Source organism: Littorina saxatilis, linkage group LG6 (assembly GCF_037325665.1).
Source record: "Littorina saxatilis isolate snail1 linkage group LG6, US_GU_Lsax_2.0, whole genome shotgun sequence".
NCBI classification, from domain to species: Eukaryota; Metazoa; Mollusca; class Gastropoda; order Littorinimorpha; family Littorinidae; genus Littorina; species Littorina saxatilis.
Window position 1 is genome coordinate 3,394,193 of NC_090250.1, and position 21,020 is coordinate 3,415,212.

Below are 21,020 nucleotides of genomic sequence, written 5' to 3' on the forward strand. Positions count from 1 at the left end.
CTACGCACAGTTCATAGCATACTGGCGTTAGATCATTCTGTCCCCCCCCCCCTCCCTCCCCTTCAGAGAACAATTCACATATACTGGGAGGATTTGTGCAAATTTCACGCTTCAAACGCTCATTTTCTTCTTGTTCTTGATCTTTATTTGTATAATTATGTTAAAATCAATCTAAAAATAAAGCCGCACGCACTTTATTTGTGGTTCTTTATCTCATATCTTTCGGTATAAAACTTGAAGACAAATTAAATCCAAGACTTAACTGTGTGTTGATGTGTGTATGTGTGATTATGTGTGTGTGTGTGTGTGTGTGTGTGTGTGTTTTTCATACCCTGACATAGATTAAGTTGTCCACCATCTCATTTCCTCTCTTCCTTCCACGTTACACCTCCACCTTACCCCCAACCCCCATATCCACCCCAAAGATGTCCTATCCCCTGTTGCCGTCTCTCCTACGTGTCGTGTTATCGTGCATCTGAGGTGCTTTCAACAAGGATCGCCTGAGCGCACTTTCAAAGATTGTGTGTGTGTGTGTGTGTGTGTGTGTGTGTGTGTGTGTGTGCGTACGTGTGTGTGTGTGTGTGTGTGGGTGTGTGTGGGTGTGTGTGGGTGTGTGTGTGTGTGTGTGTGTGTGTGTGTGTGTGTGTGTGTGTGTGTGTGTGCGTGCGTGCCTGAGAGAGAGAGAGAGACAGAGAGAAAGACAGAGACAGAGAGAGAGACAGAGAGACAGAGAAAGGGAGAGAGAGTAAGGACAGGGTAGGCACAGGGTGAGAGACAGAGAGAGATTCCCTTTTCACCTCCTAGCTGCATTCCTCGCTACCCTCCCCTCTAAAATAGGTACATTTGTCAACACCCAAGGGTGGAAAGAACGGAGCCGTTAGTATGTCCTATACGTGTAGTCTTTTGAGAACTCCATCAACTGCGAGTTGGAAGCGTATACTTCTCGCAAAAATAACGTCCCCTGTTAAACGTCCCAAGGCAAAAACGGTCTTTCTGACCGCGAGTAAAGAAAGGCCATGCAGAATAAATTTATAATCACATAATCAGAATGAAAATAGTTTAAGACACAACGAAAGAAAGGACGGAAGAAAGAAAACAAAAACGAAGGAAAAAAGAATTACAGAAAAAAAAGAAGGAAAGTAAGAAAGAAACAGAAAAAAATTAAAGTAAGAAGAGAAGATAGCATAGTGAAACCAACTTTAAAGGAGCTGAAAATGTATGACCACTGAGAAAATATTAAGAAAGAAAAAAAAGAAAAAGAAAATCAGATACACAAGGAACGTAAAGAACAGGTAGTGCAACGCAGAAAACAAAGTGAAAGAAAATTGGAAAGGTGCTTAACACTTTTGTTATGTTATATCAAGTCTTATATCGCGCGCGTATCTCCAGACTCGGACTCAAGGCGCAGGGATCTATTTAAGCCGTGTGAGATGGAATTTTTTACACAATACATCACGCATTCACATCGACCAGCAGATCGCAGCCATTTCGGCGCATATCCTACTTTTCACGGCCTATTATTCCAAGTCACACGGGTATTTTGGTGGACATTTTTATATTTAGTCAAGTTTTGACTAAATATTTTAACATCGAGGGGAAATCGAAACGAGGGTCGTGGTGTATGTGCGTGTGTGTGTGTGTGTGTGTGTCTGTCTGTGTGTGTGTGTGTGTGTGTGTGTGTAGAGCGATTCAGACTAAACTACTGGACCGATCTTTATGAAATTTGACATGAGAGTTCCTGGGTATGAAATCCCCGAACGTTTTTTTCATTTTTTTGATAAATGTCTTTGATGACGTCATATCCGGCTTTTTGTGAAAGTTGAGGCGGCACTGTCACGCCCTCATTTTTCAACCAAATTGGTTCAAATTTTGGTCAAGTAATCTTCGACGAAGCCCGGACTTCGGTATTGCATTTCAGCTTGGTGGCTTAAAAATTAATTAATGACTTTGGTCATTAAAAATCTGAAAATTGTAAAAAAAAAATAAAAATTTATAAAACGATCCAAATTTACCTTCATCTTATTCTCCATCATTTTCTGATTCCAAAAACATATAAATATGTTATATTTGGATTAAAAACAAGCTCTGAAAATTAAATATATAAAAATTATTATCAAAATTAAATTGTCGAAATCAATTTAAAAACACTTTCATCTTATTCCTTGTCGGTTCCTGATTCCAAAAACATATAGATATGATATGTTTGGATTATAAACACGCTCAGAAAGTTAAAACAAAGAGAGGTACAGAAAAGCGTGCTATCCTTCTTAGCGCAACTACTACCCCGCTCTTCTTGTCAATTTCACTGCCTTTGCCATGAGCGGTGGACTGACGATGCTACGAGTATACGGTCTTGCTGAAAAATGGCATTGCGTTCAGTTTCATTCTGTGAGTTCGACAGCTACTTGACTAAAATAATATTGTATTTTCGCCTTACGCGACTTGTTTATCTATGCCTATACAATTTTGCCAGGAAAGACCCTTTTGTCAATCGTGGGATCTTTAACGTGCCCACCCCAATGTAGTGTACACGAAATCTTTAACACTTTTCATCAGAAGGAATACAAATAACAAGGAAACAAAGAAGAAAGTAACATACTAAGCATAAGGTGTCGTGGAACACAAAACAAGAATGCAAAACAAAACTGTAAGAACTTGAACATTTGTCTGGAAGGAACTGAACCCCAGGCAAAGCCTAATCTGTACGTTCCAAGGTTCCACGCCAGGCGAAAGAAGACGCACGATGGGGGATCGGGGGGGGGGGGGGGGGTGGTAGGTAGGGGTGGTTATTTCGGGGTGGCAGACGTAAGAGAAGTTGCCTAGTCAGTCTACGGAAAATGGCACCATAACCAAGAATTTATTGCTAAAGAATTTCTGTTTTCAGATTCATGTTCTGCTATGTTTGTAGTATGTCTGGTCAAAAATCGAGAAAAATATAATTATTTTTAAAAAAGTTATCAAGTGTGTTTGTCAGTGTGTATTTTGTCACAAAGCGATTCTACGTTTTTTACATTGTCTGAACTGTTTTGACACCACGAACATCAAATATAACATGCAAGTCACAGTTTATGATTACAATATAAAAAAAATGTCTAAGATATTAAAAATCAAAAGGTCAAGGTCATTGGGTCATAAGGTCAAATTTGTTGTTTATGCGTGAAGTGAAGGCTGTGTAATCATTTTCAGCAGCATAACGAATTTTTTTTTTTATACACGCACTAAAAACACACACACACACACACACACACACACACACACACAGAGGGGAAATTCCAAAGTAATTGGTACACAAGGTCATATTTATTGTTTTCAACTAAAAGTAGAATACTGTACTCATTTTAAACCAAACATCATCTTTGTGAAGGTTTTGTTCTACAAAAACATAAGTATTCCTGTACAGGAGAATGTAAGCGCACTCAAGCAACATGTAAAAAGGCCACAAAGTTTGCAGTGTAAACTAAGAAAAGTAAGATGAATGATGTCAGGAAGTCGCTGGATAGTCTACCGCGTGACAAGGGAGCAGGGTATACAAAAGCAAACCATTCAAACACAAGCAATGAAACAACAAACGTAAACAAGGCAATTGATTAGATAAAGCATCACATAATCAAATAATCGACAACATTTTAAATTCAAAGCACATAACTCCAACATCATTACACAAACATTGCACAACATTCATAAACATTATTGACCAATAATGTATTCACAGCGTTAGTCATGCATTGGTCGACTGCAGACTGCAGAATTGAGCATCAAAGCAGTCATAAAACACTCAATGAATGCATTCACTGAATACAAATATCTGTGAACACATTCCGTAATCAGAAAAAAATCAGGAAACAACAGGAATGATAATAATTATGTCCCTTGAAAAACATCTCACAACATCAGTCACTGTCATAGAAATAAAGAAAGGCTCCAATACACATTTGTACATTTGAAAAACATCTCACACCGGTCACTGTCATAGAAATAAAGAAAGTCTCCAATACATATTTGTACATTCTCCAAAGAGCAATGCTAGTTGTTCTCTTAATCATCTGTCTGTAGAAAGGCCTGCCCAACATCGATCCGTCCTGCGTACATGGTGACCGGCTTGGAAGCTCTGGTAGACATCCTTGTGAGTTTCTTTCAGCTGCAGCATGTCCTGGAGATACAGGTGGAGGGATTTGGTGTAGAGGTTGTGCCCTGCTGCTGCCATGAAAGGCATCATTTCATGGACAGTGGACAGATGCAGGTCCCAGTTTCCTGTGCGTTCAGCTTTGAGGAACTTGCGCAGAATGTCAACCATGTCCATGTACTGAATCCACAGTGCAGCTGTGGGGTGGCACTTGAGGGTTTGCTTTTGGCGTTCTAGTTTTAGCTGAATCGATGCGATTGTCTCATCAACGCAAACTTCTCCTAGCGGGATAGCTCCACTCATCAACAAGTCCCACATGTTGGCTGCACGGGCAAGGTCCCCATCAGGCTCCTCACATGAGACAGGAGCATCTTCATTTGCTGATGGCGCGATATCATCCACTGTCCCAGCAATTTGCACATCTTCTGGTACATCTGTGCTATCAATTTCCTCAATGGAGACGTCACTTAGTGTCACATCCAGGTCTGGGAGTGGCAGAGAGATTTTGAACGTTTGTGAGGTCAGGAATGCGTTCAGAGCCGAGTCAACCAGAAAGTGGCCTCTAACTGCTCGGGACACTGCCTTGCCTTGAAGCATGTAGTTGACAGCTGTTGGTGCATATGTCAGTTCTAGCACCTCCTGCAGACCGCTGCCCTCCATCAAACGTCCAATGCAGCCCAAAAAGCTCATTTCCATGTGAAAACCTTCAAGCCTTAGAACAATGGAGGCCAAGTCAGCATCATCAGGTTTGTTGGCGACGATCTCATGGGCTTTCCAAAATAGGGGCTGGTCGAAAGTGAGCACTGGAGTCGAGCCATGTCTCTTTGCTTCCTTCGCCGTGAACAGCAGTGTAGAGTGAATGCAAGTCAGATCACCAGGGTTCATGTCGATCATTGGCAAGAAGAAAACGCTCGACTTACCAGGGTGACGGTCGTTGTGGACAGCCTGCATCGTTCCAGACCATGAAGGTCTTGCAGGCTTCAGCGGCCACACCACCTTCCACAAGACATCAAGGTGTATAGATGGGTCAACAGCTCGCAGGTTTTCTAGTTCCCTGTATGTAGTGTTCCCAAAGTGAACTGCCTTTGACTGGAAATACACGATGTCAATTGTTCCCTTTTCTTTTGAATCTTTGGAGGTGACATCCAACCTAGGAATAGGCGTTGTTCGTCGTGTTCCATGAGTTGTGGTAGCAATCATTCCCATACCATGGAAAGAATTGTATCCATCCAAGGTACAGGAATTGTGATCCACATTGTCAGCCACGTATTGTAGAATCACATTCTTGGCACATCCTGGAATATCTGTACTTTGGGACACAGCTGCATTTGCCTCAAATCTCTGCACCTCTGTGTAGGAAGACGAGAAGCTCATCGCATTCAACACATCGATCAGATATCGGGAGCCAAAATGGTGGTGCATTTGGACTCCAAGTCCAATTTGAAGTGGGGCGATGACAACCCTAGGTCGAGCTGCCTGGACAATTGCTTGTCCCACAGATGCAATTTTATTGTCAGCATCTTTTTCGCTGAAAATCAAACGCAGGAAAAGCTGAAGGGACTGGGGAACAAAGTCCAGGTTGTACGCCCCTGAAGAAATATCCTCTGATGTTGGATATTCCTTGTTTGTCGTTGCAGAAGCAGCTTTTATTTCATTCTTTATCAGTGCTGCAGCAGCTTTCACCAGCTTCAGTTTTTCACTTTCGTCGTCATTAGTCTTCGGAGAATTGTAGAAATCATGAAGAATGGATTTAGCTGTTGTGCGGAATGTTACAACATTAGACTTGCCCAGAATGTTCGCTATGATGATTTTTTCATCAAATCTCTCCAAGAGCTTTTCCTTCATCCATTTGGTGGTGTAACCAACCCCTCCACTGAACTCTTGCATTTTCTGCACAAGCTCTCCGATGGTGATCTGTTCGTCATCGTGGTTAATGAGATATTCTGCTGTTTTCTCAAAAACTTCAAGTTTTTCAGTGTCCGGTGGTCTACCCACACTTCGGCTTGGAGCGTTTGTCAGTGCGTATGCACCTGGCTTGTCATTATAACGTTTGGGAATTGACAGACCAAGCGCTCTGAAGTTACAGTTACAAGTTATATGGTACACAGCATCTGCTGCATGCAGGTCTCTTGCAAATTCAAGCTTTCCCTTGACGATATCTGCCCACTCATCATTTCTTTCGTCACATTTTTTCAAAATTTCAGTTTGTAAAGATAATGTTCTGACTCTGTATGCCTCATCAGGTCCACGTGTTTTGGAAAGATTTACCCGAGTCCCACAGAAAAAGCAGCAACTTGCAAAGTCAAATCTGTGTTGCTTAGATCGTGTGCTTCGCTCTCCAAGCTCAGTCTTATTGGTATCTCTGTTTTGCTGTCTTAAGTCTTTCTCGATATTATTGTCGTTGGTGTAATCCCTTCGACACTCGATATGCACCCTTTGACCAACTGTAGGCTGAACGGTTCTGTTCTGTCTTCTCTGGCTCGAATCCTTGATTCCTGTATCAACAAACAAATAACATTGCTCACTACAAACTCTTTTTTATAGACATTTCAACAGAAGCACGCAATTTGTTAACCGGCTATGACCCCACACACTTGCTTTGATAAGTCTCACTGGATGACACCCAGTAATACAACAAACTACAAATACAGCACAACATGTAAAAGAACACCAAAGGGAAAAAACAACAAAAGAACAAAAACAAACAAAATAAAAAAGGACATAAAACAAACAAACAAACAAACAAACGTTATAGTATACAGAACACTAAGAAACTCAAATTTATCATAAGAATTGAAACAAATCAAGAGAGAGAACATACTTGCACATCCTTTCTTTCCCAGGGTATTAAACTCGACGTCACATGGTTCGTTGCATATTGGACAGGTTTTTAATGGATCATCCATTGTGGTAGCCTTTGAAGTGCTGCAAGTAAAATAGTTTTCATGAACACAAATTTGTAATGTTCAACATTGATAACAGCGCCACCATTAAATACCACAATAATATATAGTGCGTCCTGCATGTTACTTATGTAATCAGTTGATTCTAGAGGAAAACAACTAAAACACATGAAAATAGGAATTTTGACTGGAATGTTCAGCCATACAAATCCTTGCTAAAAGAGAGTTTTTCAGGCGGCAGTACAGACAGTAAAACCTTCAGTTAAAGTATTTTATGGAATAGTCAAACCAAAACTAACCTTCATTGTTTTAAAGTTGTAGATGACCACAAATAAACGTCCATGCAGCTCTGGTGTATCACAAAGACTGAAGTGAAAAACTGCTTCAAATAATCAAACTGTGAAGATTCCAGCAAGATGGTATCAAAGACAGGTTGTGCTGTCAGACCAGAGTTATGGTGAGAGCATCCGGCGAGCGCGCGGTCACGGCGATCAGATTACTGATAGCCAGCCTCCCTTACCCTCTATCCAGGAACCCCCTCATCCCCCCCTCTTCCTGCTGCAGAATGGCAGGCGAGTGATGCCATGATCTCTCTGTATCGAACTTTTAATCGATCATATCTCGGCCATGCGATCTTCAAATGGAGTCGAATTGTGTAAGCATGTTAAGTGTTCCATGCTGAGCGCAGCCATTATAAAATAAATTCTTTAGGATTTAATCCTTAGTCTCCGGCAGTATGACTGAACAAAAGGGGGGAGCGATTGGATCAGGGTAGCATCTGACTGAGCATGTCATGTCACTTCCGTTTTTATCCCTCCCTGACTCTGGCACCGCCAGACACCTGACAGGTGACGGAGACAGGTGTGTGCTGGGGGTCTTCGGCTCTACCTGGCGGCACGTCAAGGTACCGGGAGATGGTGAAGGAGGGAAGGTAGAAACAGAATGAGGAGGGAGGGAGAGAGACAGAGGAGGGAGAGTGAGTAAGTGTGTGTGTGTGTGTGTGTGTGTGTGTGTGTGTGTGTGTGTGTGTGTGTGTAGGGAAGAGATGGACTTACTCCTGTTGGACATGAAGATCTCGATGGCGACATTCTGCAGCAGGTGTCGCCTGGAAAAGATGGCGCGCACCTCGGAGAAGCCCCACTTGCCGTGCAGACACTCCACATAGGCCAGCACCTGTAATCATACAACATACAGTCACGTTACTCTCACAGTCTACATGGTTACACTCCACATAGGCCAGCACCTGTAATCATACAACATACAGTCACGTTACTCTCACAGTCTACATAGTTACACTTTTTTATGACAGCAAAATACGTTGTTTTTATTTCTGCATGTTCAACATAAGTATATTATACATGGACGACAGGAAAGGGAGAAGAAAAAAAAACCCACAAAAACGACAGAAAAATGAGCGCGGAGTTTTCATCTTTTCCAAAGTATTTGACAAAACAACACAGCAAAAACAGCACCCCCCGAACTGTACACACACACACACACAGACGGAGCAACAGTTACTGTACCCTATGATTAATACTTGTCAGGGAATCTACTCCTTCAAACAGTTCCGCTTGGGAAGAAACAGATGCTCAGAGTGTGATTCAAGTTACACAAGCTGTATGACATCATAACTAGTAAAAGAAGAGCTGAATGTAAAATCGGAAGAACAGAAAGTTCGAGGTGTCTTGATGTTTATTCGATATATTCAAATGAACGAACTAAACGCCTTAAAAAAAAAACGAAAGAGATATCCTCCCCCTCCCCTCCTCCCCACCCCCCCCCCCCCCCCGACGTATCCCCCGCCCCCTACACTTACTTGCCTCTCCTAAGCTCTGTTTCGCTCCTTCTTTACACACACACACACTCACACACACACACACACACACACACACTGTCACACACACACACATACTCACACACACACACACACACACTGTCACACACACACACACACACACACACCCACTCACACACACACACACTGTCACACACACACACACACACACACACACACTCACACACACACACACTCTCTCACACACACACACACACTCACATACACACACACACACACTCACACACACACACTCACACACTAAAGTTCCATCATCTCTCTCTCTCTCTCTCTCTCTCTCTCTCTCTCTCTCTCTCTCTCTCTCTCTCTCTCTCTCTCTCTCTCTCCCATCCTTGGTTTATGACGTTTTCTATGAAGTCTCTCTCCCCTTTACTGCAACTCTCTCTCTCTCTCTGTCTCTGTCTCTCTCTCTCTCTCTCCCATCCTTGGTCTATGAAGTTTTCTATGAAGTATTCCCTTTATTGCAACTCTCTCTCTTTCTCTCTATTTCTCTATTTCTCTCTCCCTCTCTCTCTCTTTCTCTCTCTCCGTCAGACAAAACAAGGGCGGGCGGCAGAAACAGGATTCTGCTCCAAATCCCCCGCAAACCGAAACAAGGGCGCCAACTGCTAAAAGGGGAGTCGTGTTTCCAAGCGAGAGTGACATGTATTAGCGGCCAAGATATCATTTTAGTTTTTGCAGGGTAGTCAGGCGTTCACCTTCATTCTCTCTCTCCCCCCCCCCCCCCCCACCACTGAATGAGGGATAAGGAAGGATGTGGAGGAGAACTGGGGTGGGAGGGGGTTACTGAAAGAGGAAAGGTGGGGTGGGGGGGGGGGGGGAATGAGTAGCGGAAGTAATGGTCTTGTCGCCGAGACAGAGCACCCTTTTAGTCTGCTACACTTCATCTAAACAAAAACAGATCTTTTTTCACGATGTTTGTTTCAAAACACACTCTGCCTCTTGGCCGGGGGAAGGGAGGGAGGGAGAGAGGGAGGGAGAGAGAGGGAGAGAGAGAGAGAGAGAGAGAGAGAGAGAGAGAGAGAGGGAGGGAGGGAGGGAGGGAGGGAGGGAGAGACTGAGACAGAGGGAGGGAGGGAGAGACTAGCTGAGACAGAGGGAGGGAGAGACTGAGACAGAGGGAGGGAGGGAGAGAGAGAGAGAGGGAGTGAGAGAGAGAGCGAGAGAGAGAGAGAGAGAGAGATTCAGGCAGACGGACAGACATACAAACGGACAGGCACATCGACTTGTGTGCGTTGTATTCTTGTCTTTGGTGACAATAAAAGTTGACAGAAGACCTAGCGCAATCACTGGGGTAGCTAAGGTTTACGGAATTCGCAGACCCCAGTCCAAAACAACATCGACTCATCCTCACCCCCCCCCCCCCTCCACCCACAACCCCCCTACCCGACATCCTTCTCGTTGCTCTTTCACTCTTGCCACCACAATCCCCCCCCCCCCCCCCCCAAAACCCCCTTCAACCCCAAACCCCCTTCAACCCCAAACCTCTCCCAAACCCCTCGTGGTACTCTAACAGAACAAGCCCCAAATATCCCCGCCACCAAAACATCCCATTTTCCACTCTCGATCGAAGGCGGGCGCGCATCAAAAAGGGAAGCAAATCGAATTAGAGGGGCGGTAACTCGATTGGGCAGTGATCAGGCTGGACGTAATTTCTAATGGAGCGCGAGAGAGGGAGGGAAAGTTTCGGGAGAATGCACTCGTCCCCTCATTAAAGCCATGCTCCTCCATTTCCGTAATCAAATATTGACGAAGGGATGTTGGGGTAGGGTTAGTGGGGGTTAGGGGTCTCCCCCTCCCAGCGACGCCCCAGCAGCTGTTGGCTTTGCCTTCTGTGTTAGTGTAAAATGCTTGCTTTTGTAAGACAAGCAGCCAGAATACACAGCAGAAACAAGGAGAACCAAATAAATAAAGCTTCCTAATGAATGCATCCATGCATGTGTGCACGAACACAAACACACTGTACACACATGAATGGATGCATCTTGAACATGAGAGTAAAGCGCTCACACCATGCAGTTAAAAAATAGTTTAAAACAACAACAAACAAACAAACAAATAAACAAGAGAACGAATGCATTAGTGGAAGACAAAATAGGGAATCAAGCTATGGACATTTAATCAGACCCTTCTACCTGACAAAAGAAAGATACATTTTTCTCTTATTCTACTGGATATAATTATGTTTTATTGTGGCTCCACTGGAACTGTTTCTGGGTTCAGGAGACTATATGCATGTAGATTTTCTGCTTGCCTGTGACTGTCACGCCACACAACCCCCTCCCCATCCATGTCCATTGAATGCATCCCCCCACCCCACCCCCAACACACACACACGCACCCCCCCCCCCCCACATACACACACACAAGCCCTCCGATTTAACATTGTGCACGTGCCTCCCCTATAATACCCTCCCCGGGCTGCACGCGCATTCACTCACCACTGTGCATCACACGTGTCGTGTGACGTCGCTAGAACAATAGTAGTCTGTAATTAAAACACCTTCTGTGGTTAAAAGACACGAGAATGAAGAGGACAAAATGTGTAGTGACACAGTCTATGAAAGCTATTCTTTATTACTGATGTGTCAAAACTATCGGAATGACACTACTAATATACAAGGAGCTTTTTCAACGTGATGCTCCCCAGCATAAACTTTTGTTCAAAACAAACAATTGTACGACAATGTGTTATACTCGGAGGGTAATAAAGCGAGAGAGAGAGAGAGAGAGAGAGAGAGAGAGAGAGAGAGAGAGAGAGAGAGAGAGAGAGAGAGAGAGAGAGAGAGAGAGAGAGAGAGAGAGAGAGAGAGAGAGAGAGAGAGAGAAAGAAAGAGAGACAGACACACAGAGACAAACACAGAGAGAGGAGAGAGAGGAGGGAGAGAGAGAGAGACAGAGAGACAGACAGACAGACAGACAGAGACAGAGACAGAGACAGAAATACAGTCAGACAAACACAGAGAAGGGGGGTGACACTGACAGAAACATTCGCGGAGCTTAAAAAGATGTTGCTACAGTATTTCTTCAGTTTAGTTCTTTTCATTAATTGTGTGATGGTACCTGTGCCGTGCCAGATACCCACATGCCACGCAGGTCGTATGAAAAGTAATGCCTAATGGTAATTAACGAGACCAGCCTATAGCTTCTAACGAGCAAAACTCTTACTTGGAGAGATGGCTGTGCGTACTTTCAAGTTTCTCTCCTTCCAATAAACACCTTACCTACGAAATCGGTTTTGTGTTAACAATAATTGGTTTACTGAATTGCTTACTCAGAGAGATAGCTGCACGTGAGCACATTAAAGTTTTTCTCCTTCCAAAATAAACATTTCGCACACAAAATCTGTTTTGTGATAACAAAACGTTTATTGACGTCAGTGTGCTTCCGCAGAGTTTTTTAAAACAAGAAATTCCTTCGAGGTAGGAAAAACACCCCCGTTGGTCAAAGGGAAATAACCATTCTCACTGCACCCATTCTCACTGCCACCAACTGAGAAGGTTATTTCCCTTTGACCATGAATATGTTTCTCTATAAGTCCTTGTAGAATCTTAATCCACCAATAACTCCCTAACCGTGTGTTTGACTGGTCCCAATTTTTGTAAGGACCGTCTCAGGAATGTATAGAACCTGTTCACCAAGTTTGGTGACGATCGGTCCGTTCATTCTTGAGATCTATATGCGAACACAAACACACAAACACACAAACAAACAAACAAACAAACACATCGACCGAAACCTATACACACCCCTATACCGGGGGTGTAAAGACAACGACACCCACATCCTTCCCGTGAAAGCGACTTAGTTGAGCACCGCAGTACGTGGCCTTGTTGATTTCTACCTGACATAAGAGTAACCTTTCCTTTCAATAATACCCCCCCCCCCCCCAACAACAACAAAAAAAGAAGAAAAGTTTAGCAGTTTTCTGTGCAGAGCGGGACATTTTGTTTGTCTGATGAATTCCTTTTGTACGTGATAGCTATTTCAATCTTCGAATTTAAATGAGCAATCATCCCACTGTCGATAGAAGGCAGCCAAGATGTTGGTTTGTGCATAGACCATTTGGTCTATGGTTTGTGCATAGACCATTTGGTCTATGGTTTGTGCATAGACCATTTCGTCTATGGTTTGTGCATAGACCATTTCGTCTATGGTTTGTGCATAGACCATTTGGTCTATGGTTTGTGCATAGACCATTTCGTCTATGGTTTGTGCATAGACCATTTCGTCTATGGTTTGTGCATAGACCATTTCGTCTATGGTTTGTGCATAGACCATTTCGTCTATGGTTTGTGCATAGACCATTTCGTCTATGGTTTGTGGTATTATTTATGCGTGGAAGTACATAAAAAATACAAATAAAATAAAAACAACCTCTGGATAGATCTGTGATGGTGAAGACGATCCTATACAGGCATGCGACCAAGGGTAGGGCGGATGGTGGCGAGAGAGGTGAAGGGACGGGTAATGTTTACAGTGCCGTGAGCCGGGCTGTGAGCAGTGCCCGTCAATGTTTAGCTCAGGCACCGTCGCGGCAGACGCGCCTTAGTTCTATGCAGGAAAATGCAGCGCGCTATTCTAGCCAACTGTCGTCCTCATCTCTAAGGCAGACTGATACCAAGAGGTGTAAGTTACACCTGCCTTCAGGCTCAGGCATTTTAAAACGCTCGACTCAAGACTATATAATATACACGAAGACGGACAGCTACTTTAAAAATGGAGAACTAAGCTGTGCACTTAGTTGGCCGCCTCCCGCTGTCTGCCGAGTTTCCAGAAGGCAGGAGGCTATTCCATCATAATTACCCCTCCCCCGAGTGTAGGGGTCTGTGTACCCAGGACAGATTCCAAGGCCCGGGCCCCTAGGGGACGGCAGTGCACGCCAGGCCCCATTTGTTGGGCAAAAACCAGCCCCCCCACTAATTGCCAGCACTTAGTAGCCACCGCATCAGTCGCCAGCTAGGAATTCAGCTTTTCCCCAACATTGGAAAATATCACAACTTGAATTCCACCTTCTTCAAAACATTGTAAGAATATTACAGTCGGTGGAATTTTGCTTTCATTTTTGTTGTTGAGCGTTCAGAGATCTGAGGACTGATAAGAACAAAACAAAAAAATGAGAAAAAATCTCCGGTGCCAGGAGACTGGTTCCGCACAGCTCTCACTTACTATAGTGCACTCAATCAATCAATATGACGCTTATATCGCGCATATTCCGTGGGTACAGTTCTAGGCGCTTTAAGCTCTGCAATGATGCCGTGTGAGATGAAATTTTAAACGGCCTGTAGATTGCAGCCATTTCGGCGCATATTTACCTTTCACGGCCTATTATTCCCTGTCACACGGGTAAAGGAAGACAATTATTAACTGTGCCTAAGCAATTTTGCCAGGAAAGACCCTTTTGTCAATCGTGGGATCTTTAACGTGCACACCCCAATGTAGTGTACACGGGGGGTGTTCGGACACCGAAGAGAGTCTGCACACAAAGTTGACTCTGAGAAATAAATTTCCGCCGAACGTGGGTTTGAACTCAAGCTGACAGCGGCCAACTGAATACAAATCCAGCGCGCTACCAACTGAGCTACATCCCCGCCCCGCGACATGTCGTATGCATTCACAGCGGTTACTTCTATTTGTTTCTCAGATCTTCAAATGGCGCTCTGCCTATTTGCTCAAGATTCTCGATTTACAAAACATCTAGTACGATCATTAAACAACACAGCTTATAACACAGGGGAGACTCGTGACTAAAAGACCGTGTTTTTTTCTCCGATTAGGACGCGCTGACAGCCCCCTACCGCTGTGCTAATAGGCTGGAGAGACATGGGGTCTACCTCGGTCTGCCTCGTTGCCGTAACATTCCTGCACCCTACCCTTCCCTCCTACATCCAGTCTTTTATTGCAACTTGTATTTGATTACATTGCCTGGTTTGTTTCTGCACACACTCACACAAAATAATATTAAAAAAGAAGAATTGAAAAACAAAAACAAAAGAATCCCAAAACACTCCGTATTAAAATACAAATGTACCAATTTTATTGATTAACATTTTTCTCGGTGACTTTGTCCAATCAGCAGTGGAAAACTACTTGCAAAGTCCGCGCCAGGCTGTGCATGTGTCGGCATCGTGTATAATTAAAGCTGTCCCTTACTAATTCCATCGTCACATGTGTCAATAGTGTGATCATTTCCACTTAAAGTCAAAATCCTCCTTTAGAAACGTAATTCCTATTTAGATGTAGAAATGTAACCACACTTAGTATAAGCTTAGCTTGGTGTGTCCCCCCGCGTGTTAGGGGGAAGAATTTACCCGATGCTCCCCAGCATGTCGTAAGAGGCGACTAACGGATTCTGTTTCTCTTTTTACCCTTGTTAAGTGTTTCTTGTATAGAATATAGTCCATTTTTGTAAAGATTTTAGTCAAGCAGTATGTAAGAAATGTTAAGTCCTTAAGATTTTAGTCAAGCAGTATGTAAGAAATGTTAAGTCCTTTGTACTGGAAACTTGCATTCTCCCAGTAAGGTAATACATTGTACTACGTTGCAAGCCCCTGGAGCAAATTTTTAATTAGTGCTTTTGTGAACAAGAAACAAATGACAAGTGGTTCTATCCCATCTCCCCCCTTTCCCCGTCGCGATATAACCTTCGTGGTTGAAAACGACGTTAAACACCAAATAAAGAAAGAAAGAAAAGAAAGCTTGGTGTGTGGTCCCAACTGTCCCATATGATAATATGTACTATATATATATACCAGAGGCTCGTGTCTCCCGATGATATTCATCCGCTGGGTCTTGACTGAAATACAAGCCATATAAAAAACCACTCGTGTTGTAACCTATACATATATATATATATATCCCATGACCTCCCTTCTTTGTCTCTGTTACTTCAGTATGGGTATATATGTTGTATTTTTATAGCTCAATAAATACATCATGGACTCAAAAAAATATATGATAGTGCAGATTCCGATTTGGGCGAAGAACTACTTTGCTCCCGACCTTTGACCTCGCGCCGAACAATGTGACACATTTGTATGAAGTTCCAAAATCGTATTGCACGGCTCAGAAAACCATATCAGTTGCACGCAAAAATGAATCTCAGAACTGATCTGATGTATGTAATGAGATGCAATAAGCAAACGTTTCTTTCATTATGAAAGCAATGCAGGTGGGAAAAAACGAACATTCAACTTACAAGATAACCAGATGCTAGCGAACCAAAACAAAAACACGAGTACCCTCCCCTTGCTTCGTTAGCAGACGACTTTTGAGAATCTGTCAGACCGTCCTTACCTGGCACGGTTGGGCTTCGCTATCATCAGCTGTTTCACGTGTTTTGCGAGCAAGTCTACTCTTTTGCCTGGCTCTGCAGTAAGTCCACATTGGCGATGAAGGTATCTAAGAACTTAACATGTGTGTATTTTTCCGTAATCCAGTCATATTCTTTCAAAATGCAATCAAGCGGCGGTGACAGACTTGGGTCCTGTTTTCATCGCATCAATACCAGTTTAGGTTCATGCAAACACACTCGCAAAACAGTTTATCATGTAGATACATTTCAAATAGGGAGCAAATGGTTAAATCTACATATGTGTTCCCTAAAATTTGCTTCTCTGTCAATAAGACTAATTGTATAATAATGCGTTCGAAAAAAACAACGTGGAATCGATTCTGAATCGAGTCGAGTAAGCCAAATGGGGGCCAAACCGGTTTCCCCGTTCCGCCGACCTGAAACGCAAAAGAATTGTGCGCTTCAACTAAATGGATTTCTATACGACTTCATTACTTTCTTGCAACTTATGAACCTTTACTTAACGCTTTTAAACGGTCTGAAAGTAGTGTTACCGCGTACTTATAGATGCACTCATTCGTTTTATTTTTTCAGCGACGGTCACTTAGTTTAAGGTTGCAAAAAGGCCATGTCTCGCTGAAAACACTGTTTCACACTCCACAGATCGCAAAAGTACCGCTAGTAGTCTACACTTTGTGTTTGATGGTAGAATGGGATATACAGATTACAACACTCGTGGTTTTTTATATGGCTTGTATTTCAGTCAAGACCCAGCGGGAATATCAATCGAGAGCCACTCGCCAAAGGCTCGTGTCTCCCGATGATATTCATCCGCTGGGTCTTGACTGAAATACAAGCCATATAAAAAACCACTCGTGTTGTAACCTATACATATATACTAGCAGTCAGGCCCGGCTTCGCCCGGGTGTTTCTGATCTTCCCTCTCTCTCAGAAACTTCTAGAATCTTATTCCAATGAGAATAAGCGATAGATGAAAGTGTGAGCTCATACATTTGGATTAAAAGGCTGGGACTGACAGTGTGAAAGCATCACCATCAACACACTCTTTTTGCTGAAAAATAACTTTTTGACTTGAGTTATCTCCTTTTCTTAGGAAAATTCTAGATACTTGAAAACCAGGTCTAACATCGACTCTATATATTCTGTAAAGACTGATCAGGCGTGCCTGCATTAGAAGAGAAGATACCTCCCTTCAATGTATACAAAGTAAGAGTTACCTCCCTTTGCTTCTAGAAATTTCCTGAACTGTCCGGTTAACTTTTTCTTCTTCATTTCTTCTCCTCATAGGAGCGATAGAGAGTCTGTAATATCACTGGCATTATGTGCTTGCTACATGTGATCACCAGGCACTGAACTGGCCTTGCACAGCAGGGGGCAGGGTTAGTGTGTGTGTGGGGGGGGGGGGGGGTGGGGGCGGGATGATAGCGGTAACCCTTGAGAATTACACGGTATACTGGTTTGATGAGAGTTACCTCCCTTCCGTGGGTGACAAAGCATGACTTACCTCCCTTGTACTATGTAGACTGTATTGATAGATGGGGAGGGTCATTATCCGAGGAAGGAAACAATGTCTGGAGAAACTAAAACCCAGGTGCACATCTGCGGCACCTAGGGAGTGTGCATGCAAAATATCTTGTTCCTGCCTCTTGCCATCTCTGAGGTATGGCGACCACAGACACACAGACACACAGACAGACACTCTCTTTTATTATATGTATAGATATAGATAGATATAGATATATATATATATATATATATATATATATATATGCAACCCTATGTTCTCGGAGCAAAATCTTCTTTAAAACAAAATATCCTCGTTTCTGTTGTCGCAACGCTTTAACTCATTGTCTACTCAGGTCAAAATGAGTTCGGCTCATTCTCTCCCTGACCGGACGCTACTACAGTCATACGCGAATCTATCAAAACAAAAATACAGAGTTATCTCCCATATGGTTTTCTCGAGCACTGATCTAAATTTGAGATCAGTGTTCGCGAGACGAAAATAATTGCAGATTGGCCGACTTCGACAGTGATCTCCTGTTCTTCACAGTTATGATAAAGACATCGTTCTTAGGTCAAAACAAGTCGAAATTTTGGGACTGCTGCCGGAAGGAGACCGTAATATATGGTTTCATCACTGTCAACTGGTTACAGAAATAATCGTCTGCTCCAGTGAACGCCGAAACCAAACGGTTGATTATCACGTGACACTTTTGCCATATTTAGAGTTGTTTGCACAGTAAATACAGCCGCGAAAAATAACTCGCTTGAAACTGTCTTACATATCAATTCCTTTGTAATTTAAACATTACAAAACACCATGAAAAATCATTATCGACGATCGCGAATCTGCTTATATCAATAATACATTACAAAAAGCTCTAAATATGTTTAAAAAAAATCGGTTTCCTTGCCAGACAAGGAAACTCAAGGCATCCTGTCAGGGAGAGAATGAGCCGAACTCATTTTGACCTGAGTTCAGGATGACTGACCTGTGTCATTACCGGACACGGGACCTAGACTAAGCTGTATGCATCTGCTGCACAGCTGACCGAATGTAGACTGTACATCACGTCGGGTTCATTAGTTGCTACTGCCGAATGAAGCACGGGTTTTGTTTCACCCCCCCTCCCTCCCCACCCGTTTTCTTGACCAGTAGGTAGTTCTAAGAAACAGAGGGGGAATTGAAGGAAATACAGAAGAAAAAAACCCACAGATAAGAGTTTTCGTGTGTGTGTGTGTGTGTGTTTTGTGGTGGTGCGTTTTGGTTTATTTGTGAGTACTCTCGCCACCAGCAGTAAAGTGATTTCCCGAGTGAACGATATAGGGTAAAATTTAATGGAGGATGTGCAGTTTCTTTACCTGTTTCAGGGATTTAAGTCAATGCACTCATCATTCCAGGTAAAATATTATGGTTAAGTTTGATTACATCGTATTTTCACGATCACACACATATGTTGCACGCGTAGAACATCTCTGCCAACACTGAACACTCTGCCAACGGTACATGGGCATGCCATCGACCAATCAAATCGCTCGTTACTTGTGTCATGGGTCCCCGAGGACGCAGTGTGTGAAGTGATGGCGGACAAACAGCTTTCAGCACCTCTCGGACACCTCCAAGTCACCGCTTCACTTGGAGGCGTGTCACGGAAGTCCTCGGGGACAGTTCCGCACATTCGATGTTGTGCACACATGTATTCCTTCTGTATTAACACTTTCTACCCCACTTATGTTGACCAAGTTTGATTTTTAGCCGAGACCAGCCATGCTGCAGCAGGTCACTCAGAATTGTAGTAACTGTGTATCAACACGCTGGAATGCAGGCGTTAGATCGACGTTACAAGAAGCGACTGAAGCTAACAGTCTGAGGAGATATATCTGTACCTGGTCAGATAGACCCATATGAGTGGCAGACCTGAGTTCAGGATGACAGGTCAGTGTGATGATCCCAGACTGCCCAGCCACACTGACACGACGCTAGCCTTGGCTAACCGCTGACTGACCGATTTGCCGTCACCTCTTGCCTTTCCTCGCCTGTGTCCAGTTTCGAACGGAACAAGTCAAACAATTACCAAGAAATGCAAATAGAAATTTACATAAGAGTACGAAGTTTCCCCAGTAAACCCATACTGGTTCAAAAGGCATATCATATACTGGTTCAAAACAATCAAACAGAAATTCACCAAATCTCTCACGTGAATACGTAGGCAGACAGACAAGACAGACAAACAAACAGACCGGTCGACATATGTCTATACTGTCTATACTGTCTATACGCGCAAACATCGGGTTCTGCAGGAGAGAGAGGGGGGATAGGGGGAGTGAGGTTGAGAAGGGAGCGAGGGAGGGAAAGAGAGAGAGAGCGGGGGAGGGAGAGGGAGAGAGAGTGTGAGAGAAAGGGAGGTGCAGAGAGAGAGAGAGAGAGAGAGAGAGAGAGAGAGAGAGAGAGAGAACGTGACCACTGCAGTCTGACAGCTGTTATGCAGGGGGAATGACACGAGGGAAATGAACCCCGCAACCAATACCTCGCCCTCTAATCACTAACAGGTGCAACAATGTGCAGCCCTACTGACAACTCAAAACATGGCATTACCCCCCCCCCCCCCTTCCTCCTGACTTTACCTTCATTATTTACTCTCTCTCTCTTGAGTGTGTGTGTGTGTGTGTGATAGAGAGAGAGAGAGAGTGTGTGTGTGTGTGTGTGTGTGTGTGTGTGTGATAGAGAGAGAGAGTGTGTGTGTGTGTGTGTGTGTGTGTGTGTGTGTGTGTGTGTGTGTGTGTGTTAATCAGAGAGAGAGAGAGAGTGTGTGTGCGTGTGTGTGTGTGTGTGTGTGTGATAGAGAGAGAGAGAGTGTGTGTGTGTGTGTGTGTGTGATGCGTGTGTGCCTCTCTCTCTAACACGCACTAAAACACACACACACACACACACACACACACACACACACACACACAGCCAGTCCTTCGCACATACACACGAGTAGCGTATTCCTTATTCCCCTGTGTGTGTGTGTGTGTGTGTGTGTGTGTGTGTGTGTGTGAATCAGAATCAGAATCAGAATCAGAATCAGAATTTATTGTCATTAAAGCACAGAGCCTATTGACACATACAAGATACATAAGTACAGGAAAAACAGCAATATAACATAACATACATGAAATACAAAACCAAGTGGAACAGGGTGAACAAAGAGGACCTGAAGATGAGCATAAGTTATTGAGGACAGTTGTGTGTGTGTGTGTGTGTGTGTGTGTGTGTGTGTGTGTGTGTGTGTGTATGATTCTCTCTCTCTCTCTCTCTCTCTCTCTCTCTCTCTCTCT

The 21,020-nt window shown here is 43.6% G+C and overlaps 1 protein-coding gene across 1 annotated transcript in view; it reads right to left on the reverse strand.

The window, feature by feature from the left end:
* The window catches only part of LOC138968325 (neurobeachin-like), a gene marked incomplete in the record, with an annotated part of 320,875 nt that overhangs the window by 43,050 nt on the left and 256,805 nt on the right, over positions 1 to 21,020 (reverse strand). Inside the window, 1 exon segment of the mRNA XM_070340879.1 lies at positions 8,082 to 8,199. Within this exon segment, the coding sequence (XP_070196980.1) occupies positions 8,082 to 8,199 (118 nt within the window).